Source organism: Asparagus officinalis, chromosome 10 (genome assembly GCF_001876935.1).
Source record: "Asparagus officinalis chromosome 10, Aspof.V1, whole genome shotgun sequence".
NCBI classification, from domain to species: Eukaryota; Viridiplantae; Streptophyta; class Magnoliopsida; order Asparagales; family Asparagaceae; genus Asparagus; species Asparagus officinalis.
In genome coordinates, this window is record NC_033803.1 from 66,034,325 (window position 1) to 66,051,460 (window position 17,136).

The 17,136-nt window shown below is 36.2% G+C and overlaps 1 protein-coding gene across 1 annotated transcript in view; it reads left to right on the top strand.

Annotated features, from left to right (window-relative positions):
- The window catches only part of LOC109825676, a 12,787-nt gene continuing 2,839 nt past the window's right edge, over window positions 7,189-17,136 (top strand). Inside the window, 11 exon segments of the mRNA XM_020392545.1 lie at window positions 7,189-7,441; window positions 7,525-7,659; window positions 8,882-8,968; window positions 9,389-9,460; window positions 10,300-10,510; window positions 15,262-15,380; window positions 15,589-15,996; window positions 16,087-16,221; window positions 16,306-16,440; window positions 17,069-17,133; window positions 17,135-17,136. The exon segment at window positions 17,135-17,136 is cut by the window's right edge and continues 56 nt beyond it. Coding sequence (XP_020248134.1) covers window positions 7,313-7,441; window positions 7,525-7,659; window positions 8,882-8,968; window positions 9,389-9,460; window positions 10,300-10,510; window positions 15,262-15,380; window positions 15,589-15,996; window positions 16,087-16,221; window positions 16,306-16,440; window positions 17,069-17,133; window positions 17,135-17,136 — 1,498 coding nt within the window. The 5' untranslated portion in view covers window positions 7,189-7,312.

Sequence of the window (17,136 nt, forward strand, 5' to 3'; positions counted from 1 at the left end):
TTAGTAGCAATTTTAATGGAGGGGACTAATTATTTGGATTTTCTTCAATCTTAGTCCCTTACTTCTAATATTCGGAATTGGTCCCTTACATTATTGAAATTGCTATAAGGTCCCCTACTCCTCAATTCTATTTCAGAATTGATTCAAATCATTAAAATTGACGGGACTAAGTAGCAATTGGGACTGATATAAATTATAAAAAAGGAGCCGATATTTTTGTGCCGGCATTTTAAAAAAGGGAAAATTGCTTCCAGCCCCCAAAAGCTAAGGAAACATGCTTTCCACCCCTAAGACTTTGTCAACGAGTGTTTTACCCCCAAAAATAAAAATTCTGTTCTCTGAGCCCCCAAAATACAAAACCCAAGACATTAAAATATGTGAAGACCATAATACCCTTCTCTCTCTCTCTTTCTTTTTTTTATTAAAATATGATGATGATTATTTTATTATTTTCGTTTTCTCTCTCTCTTTATCATGAAGTATTGAGATGATAGTTGAAATGATTGATGATGGTTATTTTATTATTTTCGTTTTTTATTATTTTGGTTGTTTGTATTGGGAGATTGTTAAAGTTATGGGCTAATTGTTAATGTTATAAATTAATTGTTAATGTTACGGGTCAATTGTTAAGATTATGAATCCTCTCTCTCTCTCCTTTTTTTTATTAAAATATGATGAGTATTTTTTTATTATTTTCTTTTTCTCTCTCTCTTTATCATGAAGTATTGAGATGATAGTTAAAATGATTGATGAGGATTATTTTATTATCTTTATCATGAAGTATTGAGATGATAGTTAAAATGATTGATGAGGATTATTTTATTATTTTTGTTTTTTATTATTTTGGTTGTTTGTATTGGGAGATTGTTAAAGTTACGGGTTAATTGTTAAGGTTACAAATTAATTGTTAATGTTACAGGTTAATTGTTAAGGTTATGAATTCTCTCTCTCTTTCTCTCTCTCTCTCTATCATGATGTTTCTTTGATGATATTGAAATGATTAAAGAGGATTATTATTTTATTATTTTTGTTTTTTTATTCTTTTTATATTTTTAGAATATTCCTTGTTAAGGATAATTGTTGGTTGTAAAGGTTATGCATTGATTGTTAATGTTACGGGTTGGTTGTTAAGGTTAAGGGTTTGTTGTAAAGGTTATGCATTGATTGTTAATGTTACGGGTTGGTTGTTAAGGTTAAGGGTTTGTTGTTAAGGTTATGAGTTTGTTGTGTAGGTTACGGATTTGTTGTTAAGGTTACGGGCTTAATTGTTAAGGTTACGTGTTTAATTGTTAAGGTTATGTGTTTAATTGTTAAGGTTACAAGTTTAATTGTTAAGGTTACGGTTTATTAATTGTTAAGGTTACGCTTTAATTGTTAAGGTTACGGGTTTAATTGTTAAGGTTACGTGTTTAATTGTTAAAGTTACGGGTTTAATTATTACGGTTACAGTTTTAATTGTTAAGGTTACGGGTTTAATTGTTAAGGTTATGGTTTAATTGTTAAGGTTACGGTTTAATTGTTAAGGTTACGGTTTATTTGTTAATGTTATGAGTTTAATTGTTAAGGTTACCGGTTTAATTGTTAATGTTACGGTTTAATTATTAAGGTTACGAGTTTAATTGTTAAGGTTACGAGGGAGAGAGAGAAGGGATCCATAACCTTAACAATTGACCCGTAACTTAACAATTAAACCCGTAATCTTAACAATTAAACTCGTAACCGTAACAATTAAATTCATAACCTTAATTAAATCCGTAACCTTAACAATTAAACCATAACATTAACAATTAATAAACCGTAACCTTAACAATTAAACCCGTAACTTTAACAATTAAACCCGTAACCTTAATAATTAAGCCCGTAACCTTAACAACAAATCTGTAACCTACACAACAAACCCATAACCTTAACAATAAACCTGTAACCTTTACAACCAACCCGTAACCTTAACAATCAATGCATAACCTTTCCAACCAACCATTATTCTTAACAACGAATATTCTAAAAATACAAAAAGAATAAAAACTAAAATAATAAAATAATAATCCTCTTTAATCATTTCAATATCATCAAAGAAACATCATGAGAGAGAGAGAGAGAGAGAGAATTCATAACCTTAACAATTAACCCGTAACATTAACAATTAATTCATAACCTTAACAATTAACCCGTAACTTTAACAATCTCCCAATACAAACAACCAAAATAATAAAAAACAAAAATAATAAAATAATAATCATCAATTATTTCAACTATCATCTCAATACTTCATGATAAAGAGAGAGAGAAAACGAAAATAATAAAATAATCATCATCATATTTTAATAAAAAAAGAAGGAGAGAGAGAGAAGATTCATAACCTTAACAATTGACCCGTAACATTAACAATTAATTCGTAACCTTAAAAATTAACCCATAACTTTAACAATCTCCCAATACAAACAACCAAAATAATAAAAAACAAAAATAATAAAATAATCTTCATCAATCATTTCAACTATCATCTCAATACTTCATGATAGAGAGAGAGAAAAAACAAAAATAATAAAATAATGCTCATCATATTAAAATAAGGGAAAATTGCTTGGGGGAACCAAATTAAATTGGCTCATTCATCCCCACCCTCAGTTTAAGAACCATAACCCAAAAATTCTTAAACCGAAAAAGTAGTGCAAGCAACCCCCAAGTACTGTGTAAACCCACTACCCAATAAATCCATTCCCAATTTACCCTTCCCCATTTAATACTCCCAGATCCCATTTCTCCTTGAGCTGACCCCAAGACCTCCCCCTCCCCCAACACGGCAAGCCCTCATCCTCCGCCTCCGGCGAGGTCCACATCATCTGCGTAGACGGCCACGACGACGACGACGTCATCCTCGCCGGCGCCACTCTCTGTCGCACACCCTCCGAGACATCTCCGGCGATCAAAAAGCCTCGATCGCCGACTTCTTCGACGTCGCCGCAGGATCCGGCGCCGGCGGAGTCCTTGACTCCATGCTGTTCACCGGAGGCCCCGACGGCCGCCCATTCTTCTCCGCCGCCGACGCCGGAGACCTCCTCTCCAAGAACCCTAGCTTCCTCTCAAGGCGGAGCGATTCTTCAACGCCAGCAGCCGCCCAACATTGAAACGTGTTCAGGGATCGCCCAACATTCTAAATTTAGTAATTTGAACAGAATGATTTTTTATGATTTGCAGTGTATTAGAATAATTTGGTCAACGGGTTATCAATTGATCTTTCTAAAAGTTAAATAGAAATAATTACTAGCCAGATTTTCTTGTTCTTGTTGGCATTGAATATTGGATTGGTACTTCTTGCCTCTGAGATTATTTGTATTCCTGCCTCTGTTTATCACTCGTCTGGATTTAATCTGTGTAAATCTAGATTATAGTTTTTATTTTAGAAAAAAATAATAATTTTGAATAACTAGTTTATAGCGCCAAGGTTGCCAACTATATATTAACCCCTTCTGCTCCTTGTAGGAGATGCCCTTGGAAGAGTATGAGAAAATAAAGGAGGACGACGGGATCGCCTTTCGTCTTCTCGACGGCCGACGCGACGGAGGAGAACGACTACGATTTCGAGGTCGGCGACGTCTGTAGGGCTGCCACGCATGCCGACTTCTTCAGTTTGTTAGTGATGTTTCTGGTTGAACTATGTATAAGATATGTAATATAGTTGTGAGAAAGGTTTTTTTTTTAAATGTAAGTAAGGTTCCTCTTTTTAGTTGTGTTTGTTGATTGAATGAGCTCTCTTGAATATGTGATGTTTGAGAAAATGCCTATGAGATAGAGTGATGTGTTTTTTAGTTGGGCACAATTTTTATGAATGTAAGGTGTTTGAGAAAATGCCTATGAGATAGAGTGATGTGTTTTTTAGTTGGGCACAATTTTTATGAATGTAAGGTGTTTGAGAAAATATGTACGATATGGAACACCAATATGCATGTAATAGAGGAATGGTATGCTGGCAATGCAAGTAGTTGCTAAATGTTAGTGGTTTCTGATGTGGTTTCTGAAGAATGGTTTTGTGTTTGTAACTTCATGATGTATTTTTTGTTTGATGGGTTGAAATCCTTTGTAAGGATGATTTTGATCCAATTAGAGTTCAATTTGGGAGTGTTGTTATGTTTCTTAGTTATTCAATGTTAAATGGAAAAATGAGGGAACATATATGCATGCACAATTAACCGTAAATGTGACAAATAAGCATATCATGTGATATTTCAATGTTATATGTGACAATTCAATCTTACATGTGACAGTTCTACCTTATATATGATATTTAGATCTGATTTGTGATATTTGGGTGTTGTATGTGATATTTGGGTGTTGTATGTGATATTTGGGTGTTGTATGTGATATTTGGGTGTTGTATGTGATATTTGGGTGTTGTATGTGATATTTGAGTGTTGCTGTTGATTGTGACATTTGTTGTTTGCTTGTGACATTTGTGGATTATACGTGACATTTGTGTGTTGTATGTGATATTTGAATGTTGATTGTGACATTTGTTGTTTATACGTGATATTTGGGTGTTGTATGTGATATTTGAGTGTTGCTTGTGACATTTGTGGTTTATACGTGACATTTGTGTGTTGTATGTGATATTTGAGTATTGGTTGTGACATTTGTTGTTTATACATGACACATTCACTATCAATAAATGACAGCCAAATATTATAAACTACAGTCATGTGTCATGTATAAACAGCATATGTTACAAGCAACACCCAAATATCACATACAACAGATATAAGTCACATCTAATAGTCATTCCACATGAGATGAGTAAATGTCACACATGAGACGAGTCACTTGCTATTGTCGTTTGGGATCCTCTCTGATTCCTCGATTAGGATCATCTCATAAGGTTCATCGATGACTGTGAATTTTTATGAGAATTTTCTGATTTATAATACCAAGATGTAAAACTTGTTTAGTAACTTTCATTTGTGGTAACTTTCATTTGCAGTCTTTCTAATGTAAGCAACACCCAAATATCACATACAACACCCAAATATCACATATAAACAACAAATGCACAAACAACACTCAAATATTGCATACAACACCCAAATATCATATACAACACCCAAATATCACATAACCACAACAAATATCATATTCATATACAACACCCAAATATCACGTATAAACAACAAATGTCACAATCAACACTCAAATATCACATACAACACACAAATGTCACGTATAAACCATAAATGTCGCAAGCAACACTCAAATATCACATACAATACTCAAATATCACATACAACACCCAAATATCACATATAAACAACAAATGTCACAATCAACACTCAAATATCACATACAACACACAAATGTCACGTATAAACCACAAATGTCACAAGCAACACTCAAATATCACATACAACACCCAAATATCACAAATCAGATCTAAATATCACATATAAGGTAGAACTGTCACATGTACGATTGAATTGCCACATATAACATTAAAATATCACATGATATGCTTATTTATCACATTTACGGTTAATTGTGATGCATATATGTTCCCTCATTTTCCCATTTAACATTGAATAACTAAGAAACATAACAACACTCCCAAATTAAACTCTAATTGGATCAAAATCATCCTTACAAAGGATTTTAACCCATCAAACAAAAATACATCAGGAAGTTACAAACACAAAACCATTCTTCAGAAACCACAACAGAAACCACTAACATTTAGCAACTACTTCCATTGCCAGCATACCATTCCTCTATTACATGCATATTGGTGTTCCATATCGTACACATTTTCTCAAACACCTTACATTCATAAAAATTGTGCCCAACTAAAAAACACATCACTCTATCTCATAGGCATTTTCTCAAACATCACATATTCAAGAGAGCTCATTCAATCAACAAACACAATAAAAAAGAGGAGCCTTACTTACATTTAAAAAAAACCTTTCTCACAACTATATTACATATCTTATACATAGTTCAAGCGGAAACATCACTAACAAACTGAAGAAGTCGGCACGCGTGGCAGCCCTACAGACGTCGCCGACCTCGAAATCGTAGTCGTTCGCCTCCGTCGCGTCGGCCGTCGAGAAGACGTCGTCCTCCTTTATTTTCTCATACTCTTCCAAGGTCATCTCCTACAAGGAGCAGAAGGAGTTAATATATAATTGGCAACCTTGGCGCTATAAACTAGTTATTCAAAATTATTTTTTTTTCTAAAATAAAAACTATAATCTAGATTTACACAGATTAAATCCAGACGAGTGATAAACAGAGGCAAGAATACAAATAATCTCAGAGGCAAGAAGTACCAATCCAATATTCAATGCCAACAAGAACAAGAAAATCTAGCTAGTAATTATTTCTATTTAACTTTTAGAAAGATCAATTGATAACCCGTTGACCAAATTATTCTAATACACTGCAAATCATAAAAAATCATTCTGTTCAAATTACTAAATTTAGAATGTTGGGCGATCCCTGAACACGTTTCAATGTTGGGCGGCTGCTGGCGTTGAAGAATCGCTCCGCCTTGAGAGGAAGCTAGGGTTCTTGGAGAGGAGGTCTCCGGCGTCGGCGGCGGAGAAGAATGGGCGGCCGTCGGGGCCTCCGGTGAACAGCATGGAGTCAAGGACTCCGCCGGCGCCGGATCCTGCGGCGACGTCGAAGAAGTCGGCGATCGAGGCTTTTTGATCGCCGGAGATGTCTCGGAGGGTGTGCGACAGAGAGTGGCGCCGGCGAGGATGACGTCGTCGTCGTCGTGGCCGTCTACGCAGATGATGTGGACCTCGCCGGAGGCGGAGGATGAGGGCTTGCCGTGTTGGGGGAGGGGGAGGTCTTGGGGTCAGCTCAAGGAGAAATGGGATCTGGGAGTATTAAATGGGGAAGGGTAAATTGGGAATGGATTTATTGGGTAGTGGGTTTACACGGTACTTGGGGGTTGCTTGCACTACTTTTTCGGTTTAAGAATTTTTGGGTTATGGTTCTTGAACTGAGGGTGGGGATGAATGAGCCAATTTAATTTGGTTCCCTCAAGCAATTTTCCAATTAAAGGTCTTCACATATTTTAATGTCTTGCGTGTTGTGTTTTGGGGCTCGGAGAACAGAATATTTATTTTTGGAGGTAAAACACCCGTTGACAAAGTGTTGAGTTGTTTCCAGCTTTTGGGGCTGGATTCGCTGGAAGCATTTTTCCCTTTAAAAAATCGTCTAAACCCATGAGTTCGAGTTCTAGGGTTTATCCGTCGCTTTAAAAAATCAATCTTTTTCTACAAATTAAACTATCAATCAACGAGTTGAAGCTTTTGTAATGGAGGAGCTGAGATCTCTGATCCCAAGCAATCTCAAGCGAACAATCAGCGAGAGCACTTCAGAAACCCTAACCCTCTCCTGCTCTTCGCTTCTCGAGTTCCTTCTCCCTCTTCCTCAATTTCAGCGTGTAATTACTCTTCTAACCCCAATCAGTCAGATATTGGATCATTTTGATTTGTTTTCGGTGATTTATTGTTTCTCAATTTGTAGGTGATTGGGGATTTGACTGATCCTAAGCTGGCGCTTTGCCGCAAGAGCAAGGAGAAATCGCTTGGTTTCAAGAAAAAAGGAAATGAGTGTTTCTCGAAGGGTGATTATCCGAAAGCTTTGAGCTTTTACTCTCAGGTTTGCAGAGTTCTACCAATTATGATAATTTGTGTTTAGTCATTTCTCTTTTAGTCAGTGATGTTTTCACTGGGTAGTCGTTAGTTTCTTCACAAGTTCCGAAAATTTAGTGGTTTTGGCTGAACTTTAGGAAATTGGCAATGTACAGGTTTGCACAATTAACAAGTTGAGTATTTGTGCTTCATGATTTACATAAAGATAGTGTTAATTGATTGCATTTGTGTATATATGGACGGCATAGTATAGGTAGCACTGAAATATCCAAATAGATACCTAAATATTTGAATATATAACATCAGACGCCAGCCACGAAGTCCATTTATTATTGCACAGTGCAATGTAATTCTCTCTCTCTCTCTCTCTCTCTCTCTCTCTCTCTCTCTCTCTCTCTCTTATATTTCTCTCTCTCTCTCTCTCTCTCTCTCTCTCTCTCTCTCTCTCTCTCTCTCTTTTAAAGTTACTTTCATATGAATTGTGATTGAACATTTAACTTATTTTCCTTTCCACAATTTTCAGTAACATCTGATGAGTTGATGAGATCTCATCTAGAGCAGAATTCTTTGTCATTGAACATGCGTAATGAGTCCAGTATGTAGGTTGTAGCAATATTTGTGTCCATATTCACACGAGAATGGAAAAATATATAAATACCACTATTGGCTCAGTTTCATCTCCCTTACATCTGTATGTTTTGTGCAACATCCTCTATTTTGATTTCACTTCGGTCCTCTTCTGAACCGGCCTATATGTTGAACGTTAGGGTTGTCAAAACTGGATGTCTATCTGGAGCCTTCATAGAGCCATTAGGTCTAAACATAGAGGTTCAATCTCTGTTCCAATTTAATTACTCTGGTTTAGTAATTGATTTTTTGATTGGCAACCATATCTGAAAAAAGAATTTTAAAAAGAGAAGGATCGCCATGGTTTCTGGGTACTAAAGTTCTTGGGGTGAGTCGTCTATATGATACTTGAGAGATGGACATTAAACAATATATTTAGGAATGATCTTATTTTCCGAAAAAAATTGTTGAAATAGTATCATCTGAAAAATAGTTCCCTGATGTTATGTCAACATCTAGCTCACCAATCTAATGTCAGTTATTTTTCATTAAGTTTTCCATTTCTATCACCAATTTATGGAAGGCTGCTAAGAAGGGTTGTCCTTTTTGCCTTCCTAGTTTTCCATTATTTCGTCCATGTTCTAATTTTCTTCTGAAAACAGGCATTGCGTTATGCACCTATGACTAACGGTGACATGGACGAGAGCTTTGTTGCAACACTTTATGTTAACCGGGGTTCTTCTGTCCATGTAAGTTCTGTTCTTCCTGTACTGTTTGTTTTGTTAAAATGTATACATGATTTATGCTGTTCTCTGGGGCCCTGACTGGGGTTGACTCTTTTAGTTAAGGTAGATCAGTTAACCTGTGATTCCAACTAATTTTTGAGGCAAAACAAGGAAAAGTAAATCAGAGTATTTTTCTAGAAGAATTAACAATCTTGCATAGCTGCTTACTTTGTTTTGTTGGATTCTATTGCATGTTTTTTGTTTGGCTATCCATTGGAATACAATTGTTAAATATTCTTTCAATTTTTCTTTCTAATGCTTATATACTACTATACTATAATCAAGTATTAGAATGGTTCGTAAGCTAGGTACTTATTTCTTTAACAATGCATTTGATACCTCTCTAATTTGTATCATTTCTTATGGTGTTTTCTGGATTTCTAGAAAATGGGACTCCTTGAAGAGTGTATTCGAGATTGCAATCGGGCTATTGTACTGTCTCCTACTTATGTGAAGGTAGGAACCTAATAACCTTTTGTTATTCTTAACTTATCATGTTTAGCTTGGTAATATACTGTGGCTCTTGGAAAATACTGTCTCGTTATTCTTTAGCTTACGGTTGATCATAGGAATGCATATCATCCTGTAACTAATTCAGGACATCTCCTTACATAAGCTTATGCATGCACGTATGAACAAATTGATGATTGCATATTGTTTCTACAGAAACAGGCGTATGTCTAGGTAGATGTCTGTATGGGCATATCTAGAATAGATAGTCTAATATTCTTATCGTTTGTTTACAACATATGCTCAGCAGTTTGGGAAAAAAAAAGAAGACTTGTTTGGATACTTGGGAGACGTAGGTTTTATTGAAAACTTTGGTTTGATTGTTTTATGCATGGAAGTAGGCTTTCCATATCGTAGCGTAGATGTTAAACGCAACTCATGGAAACTGCCTCCTAATGTTTGGGGGTAATGCTGCATTAATCTGTGCTATTTCCAAAGTCTACAATGGTGACGTGGCATCAATTTATGCTCTTATGAACGGAGGTAGTGATTCATAAATTAAGAAACCTTCTCCTAACAAAAAAAGAGAAGTGTGTTTTCATTGTTTTGGTTTTACTAAGTTATGTTGATCAGCAATTCAGCATTGTTTTCTATCTCTTGCTACACCTTTGACCAAATCACAGATAAATTGCTATGGTAGGTACTTTATTAGTCAGGTAGGATGCCTGGACTGTGTGATTGCCATAAAATACTTTTAATGTTACTGAATTGGTCTGCTTTCTCTTTACTTGGTATCGGTTATGTTTCAGTTGCAATTTTTAGCTTCTGCTTTCCTTTGCTTGCAGGCATGGTATAGGAGAGGAAAGGCAAATGCTTCATTTGGAAACTATGAAGCTGCAATTCATGATTTAGAGATTTCAATCATTTTGGAAGGATCCTCATCAGGGAAAAAGCAGATAAAGGGAGAGTTAGATTTGATATCAAACCATTTTAATGATACAGCTTGGGGGAACCATTCAAGAAATAATGTCAAGCAGACTAATGCGGCTGATTTTGGTTTGTCTCTTCCTTGCAATCTAACCTTTTTATTCATCATCAACTCATAAAAACAGGTTTCAATATTAGCATATAGGTTACGATCAAATTTTCACAGCTATGCTACATAATGTACTGTGCACTGTCAAAACTCAGCAGTCACTTGTAAATGTCACCTTAAGTTAAATATTCAAGGTGTCAAGAGACATTTTTCCTTTACTTTTATTTCTCTTGAAGAATGTTATTAGAAATGCCTTAAAAATCCTCCGCCTAGCCCGTCTAGGTGTAGGCCTAGGTCTAGGTGGTACCTAGGCCGTCAGCCTAGAGTCTAGGCGGTACTTAGGCTGCTTACGTAGACTACGCCCTTTAGGTCCTGGTCGTGATTTCCTCCATTGCAGCCCTCATGTCCACCAACCTCCTCCAAATTCCTCCAACCGCCACCTATGAACACCTCTTCTACCTCCTTTGATTTTCAACAAAACCTCCTTCACCACCACTTAAATGTAGAAAGAAATCTTTCTTGGTGCTAGTCCGACGCCTAAGCTTTCTATTAGATTGGTATTCACTATCAATAATTGTAATTAAAAAATAAAAAAAAGGAAAACCGCCTAGGTTTGCCCAGGCCTCTGCCTAGGTTACTAGTATGTACCTTGCTATGAAAGGTATTGCTTTTCTTCCATGACTTCCTGTTCTATGTATCAGCTGTAATTTTAAAGTGGAGATTGTAGTCCAGTTAGATTGTAGAGATTAGGTTGTGGGAACAAGTAGGAAATGTATTGCATCTTAAGAAACTGTCTCAAAGTTAGATTTGAACTAGCTTTACAAGGGAATGGTAATCAAGTTTGGTAAGAGTTTGGAGTAGTTGCCGGAGCAAATTATTAGTGAACCATACGCTTATTACAGAATCCTGTTGCATATGGGATCAAGTACTGGAGGTTCAATGGCTTTCTAAAACTGAAGTATGTGTCAAAAGAAAATCCAGCAGTGTTCTTTTATGATCTATCAGTGTAGAGGAGACAATACGGGGTTATTATTTTGGCATGAGGTCAGGCTTATTGATGAAGTCCTTTCCTTAGGGGGGTTATTCATTGGGGTAAATTTGGGGATAATGGGATAATTTTTGGAACAACACTTTTTAGTGTTATTCATTGGGCTAATTGGAACCGAAGTCAACTTTATGGTGTTATTGGTTTGTTAGAATAATTGTGGGACAAATACCCCATTTTTCCCCAAATTACCCTAACTATATGAAGCCCTCTCACACCCCACCCTCAAAATTACCCCAACTCACTTGCTAGAACAATAGGGGGTAATTCTTGCCCTCTCACCCTCCCTACAGCAAAAGGCTCTTTGCTCGCCGAGATACTGAGCGTGGATCAACGAGAAGGCATCTGGACCCTCGGTAACAACCAAGGTTTTAAATATCGGTTATCGGGGACTTATCGGATGGTCAAAATCCTTATCGGATAACGGAAATCGGGGATATATCGGGGATAAGTAGTAATTATCGGAGTGATATAGTGGATGATATATATATATATTAACATCAGTCAGTTCTATTTTGTTGCAGACTTGAGATCAAAATCACATCAAGATTTCAAGGAATGAAGTAAGGAATAGAGGAAGACAAGTTAAAATAGCAATTGTAAACTATCTGCAGATTCAAGTTGTAAAACTAATCAATATTAGTCGCAGTGAAGAGTGAACATTGATTCGACGAAACTCAGAGATTATTGACCGAGTTATGAACTTATAATTAGCTATAGTAGTTGCATTGAAAAATTAGTTGCAGTTAAAACTAATTGCTCAAATTTAATTGTAATTACACTTAAATTTGCTTATACACACAAGTATTTTCTTAAAATTAATTACAAGTTTTCTATAAACTAATTACAGTGAAAAAACTTATATTGATTAAAAATTAGTTGCAGTTAAAAACTTATATTGAGATAAGCAAATGAATAAGTCACAGTAACAGTCTCACAAGTCACAACAAGTTTCACAACAAATATCTATAAACAGTAATACAAGTAATACTATCTGTCTCAAATAACAACACCCAATCAACTTAAAAAAATAGCAAACATCCGACAGAAAAAACAGAAAAAACAGAAAACACAAAACGAAGGCGAGAAGAGAATAAATGAATAAGAGATGATACCTCAATCCCGTTGGAGTTCGCTGGAGATTCACGAAGGCGAGACCGAGGTTCCTGGAGATTCACGCAGTCGAGGCGACGAAGAGGAAACCCGTGCGGAAGATTCGCTGGAGATTCGCTGAGAACAGCCGCCAGAGATTTAGGGCTTGAAGGCGACGAAGAGGCGAGGACGAAGAGGAAACGAAGAGATTTGTCGCGACGAAGAGGCGATGAAGATTTGCTGGAGAAAAAGGCGACGAAGAGGTGAGGACGAAGAGGCGACGAAGAGGCGATGAAGATTTGCTGGAGAATAGCCGCCAGAGATTTAGGGCAGAAGGTATGGATTCACGAAAGGGGGTTGAGTTTTCATTTCATTGTGAAAACGGGTCGGGTCGGGTTTAATTTCTCAACAACCTCACTCAAATCACCAGCCACAGCGATAACCGATAATAAAAACCTATGTTATCGGGCGATATTCTCCTTTATCGGCGATAAATCATCGATAATTTGTCAAAAACGACAACCGACTAGAAAATCAAGTTATCCTATCGGCAAGCTTAAAAATCCGATATATCAGCGATAATACCCGATATATCGCCGATATTTAAAACACTGGTAACAACAAAAGGCAACGACTGGATATCATGCTGAAGCTCAGGATCTGGGAATTTACTGCCGATGAGGCGTTTGATCTGCGAGATGGTGTTCTTCGGGTTCATCATCGAGGAGGCGGCGCCGGCAGTGCCGATGAATTGTTGCTTCTCTCCGAAGCAGATGATCGTCGGCGTCTCGCGCTTCAACTCATTGTTGAGAACAACGTCGATACCTCGCTGGGGAGCGACGGCGACGATGTCGCTCTCGTTGCCGACGTCGAACCCGACCATGCTCATCCTCGGATCTCGCTGATCTTAACCTAGATCTTGACCACTTTTGTGATGAATCGCGAGGGGATATAAGGAGAGCAGTGAAGAAGAACATCGAAGCGATTCAGGGCAGAGGTAATTACCCATGGGACAAGCAGCTGTTGATTCACAGCGAAAAAGTTCTCAAGGATGAGACGACATTGGAAGAGAACCAAGTGATGGCAGTGAAGATGAGTTTTTTGTTGTAATGCTCAGCAAGGTATTGAGATTTTTTTCTTTCTTTCTATCCAGAATTCTCCATGTTTTTTTTTGCGGAGTATGTTGCTTAAAATTACTCAGAATCAAATTTGATGTAATATCAAATTTGATGCAGGGGGTTATTTATTTAAACATTTGATGTAGTATCATGTTAAACTTGAACTTAATTGATCTATAAATATCATATTATAAAAAGATGTCATACCAATTGTCCCACTCAAATTATCCCATTTACCTCACTTTATTCCACTCAAAATTGTCCCGTTGGGTAAAATTATCCCATTGGAACAATTAACCCAATTTGCTCCAAATTACACCAATGAATAACCCCCCTAGCTAGTGATCCATAATCTTTAAGATAAAATTAAGAAACTTTCTTTTGTTGAAATTCTATGTGCATATACTTACAAGGAACATCCCTCCATTGACCAGTTGTTTTCTTTTCTTTTTTATTTTTCTTCTTCGTCTTTGTCTTCTCCTTCTCCTTATTCTCCTCTTTCTTTTTTATTTATTTTTTTATTTTATCTTAATTGTTGTGTGTCTATGCATGGGCGTGTGTGGACTTGCATTGCCGTGGGGGTTTGTGTGTGTGTGTGTTTTATTTTTATTTTTATTTTTTTTTTTTGGGGGGGTGGGGTGGGGTGGGTGGGTGGTGGGGGGGTTGGCAATTACAACCTGTAGCATTCCTCGTGGCCTTGGCCTAAGAGAATAAATGAAATTTAATGAGGTATTGGCACAACTCTAAAAAGACAAAATCCCAACATAATTTTTAATTTTGAGACAATTTTTTATAAATTCAATATTTCAAAAATTGAACCGTTTTTTCAATTCTGAGCTAACCTTATCCTTATTAGCTTTCTAATACATAAAATGGTTTCTCCTACTCATGCGTATGAGTTTTACTTCATTTGGGGACCTTTATCCATTTATATTGCGTTCCTTCTTAATTAATAATTGACTGTTAGATTATTATTTTTCTTGTGATATGTTATATTCTGTTCATTGTGTTATCCATACTGGGGCTTCTTTAATTGATGCTCTCCTATTTGCTTTACAGTTTTCTTGATTTCAGTATTCATAATTGTATTCGTTTAGTGAATCACCATGCTGATAGTTTGGTTAATGTTAAGAGGAAAATGATTCCTTGATTTTCTTAAAAATATATTGTGCTCTTCCTTTGTTTTTAAAACATCTTAATGTTATGGCTAATGGCAACCAACATCTTTTTGGAATTGATACTAATTGTTTGCATCTGTAGTTTTTTTTTTGCAGCTAATTAGTTACTTTCTCTTGAAAGTGCGTTATATCTGTTGCAGTCATGTTACTGCTAAATATCCTGTGGAATCTGGTGATGGTTTTTAAGCTTGAGCATATTCTGAGATGAAGTTCCCTACATGGGAAAAGCATTTGTCATGATTTTAGGACAGGGCTAGAATTTTTTTTCTGTTAATCATCTAAGTATTTTTTTTGTCATTGTTTCATGATTATTGAACTCTGTTCACCTTATTTGACAGTTGAAAAATGCGAGATTAAACTTCAATGTGTTACAACAACACTTAAAGGTAGAGGAATGGTTGCTCCAATTGACATCCCACCAGCCTCATTGTTACATAATGAAGAACCAATTGCTGTGGTATGATTTTAAGTGTTATTTTGCAGGCTGTCATATATTCTATTTGTCTGTATATGCATTTCTTTGTCTACGCTTTCATTTGGCCTATTGTAAGGTTGTGATGCTACGAGGTCAGACATTTGCTTTTCTTTAATGCTTTATAACTGTGTTCCCGTAACAATTATGCTGAAGTCTTTATATGCATCTTACTTGATGCAGTAACATGCAGATCATAATGAAGTCTTGCCGAGAGACTCATTGCCATTTTTGCTTCAATGAAGTTCCTGCAGATGCTGTGTTCTGCTTGTCATGCACAATACCTATTTACTGCTCCCAGCATTGCCAAGAGCAAGCTGGAGGAGAACAGATTGTGACGAACGAGAATCTTTCTTCCATGAAGAAGATCTTACCAGCAGAGCTCGCAAAGCACTGTATGGATACAAAATTAGCCAGAAATGGGAAATGCGAAGTAACAGATGCTAATTTTAAACATGTTCATGAACACAGACATGAATGTGGAGGTGCACATTGGCCTGCTATTTTACCAGCTGATGTTGTTTTGGCTGGTCGAGTTATGGAAAAGTTTAAAGAGAAAAAGAAGTTTCCTGAAGGGACTTGTAAGTCCATGAAGACTTTGGTAAGTGATTATCTATCATGAATCTTTATGTATCCCTTCATTGGGGGAATTATTTGGTATCAAACTTAAGCAGCCTTGTTTCTGTTGCAGGAGTTTATGCATAACTATAACCAAGCCCCTGCAGAGAGCAAATTGGAGTTGCATTTATATGCTATTGTCCTGTCATACTGTCTTCAAGATGATCGTGCTTTAGACTTCCCATCCATATGCTCTTCTTCCTCTGAGGTGTAATGAAACTCCTGATTGCTTTAGTACCCTCTATGTCCAAATTAATGTTATCTCGTTTAACCTTACTTCGTCTTTTTGCAGCTAGTTCTGCTGTTATCCCAAATTAAGATCAATTCTATGGCTATTGTCAGGATGAAGTCAGATGTATATGAGGAATTTGAGAAGTCACGAAGATTTTCTAATGTCAAGGACGTTTCTACTAGCAGTGTAGAGCAGGTTTGTTTATCCATTTCGTTTGTTTCTATGTTGTTTTCTATTTAAGCAATGAATGGTTGAAAAAGTTTATATTAAAATCGTGTCTGTCACATTCTGCCATACTTTTGTCTGTACTACATCTTATGAGAACTTGAGACTTAGTAAAGTGACTTATATTGCAGAGTCTGTCTTATTTTGTGAATCTGTTACAGTTGCCTCCTTTTAGTGTTATTCTAGAAAATAGTTGTGGCGCCCTTGGCATCTTCAAGTTTTCAGAACACAGACTCTCACCATCGTCATGATGTGTTGTGTAATCGAAGCTTCTAAACTCATGTATTGTCCATTTCTTATATTACTAAACTGAGTATTCTCAGCCATTAGATCAATGGGTTATAAATTTTCAAGAAAAAAGCTAATGACATATGGATCATTTACGATTTGGAACTAGCATTGCAATTTTAGGTGAAAACAAATTCATTTTGATCTTGAAATGGAAAAACATTACCATATATGCATATGTATGTATGCATTTACATTATATATAATTAAATTTAATGTATTATATTTATAGACATATATATTCGATGACTTGATATATTATATCTTTACTGTTCTAATATTGCTTTTATTTGTTTTATTTTTCTTGTAGGTTCAAGTAGCCAAAGCCATATATGCTACTGGAAGTTTATTTAATCATTCATGCCAGCCAAATATTCA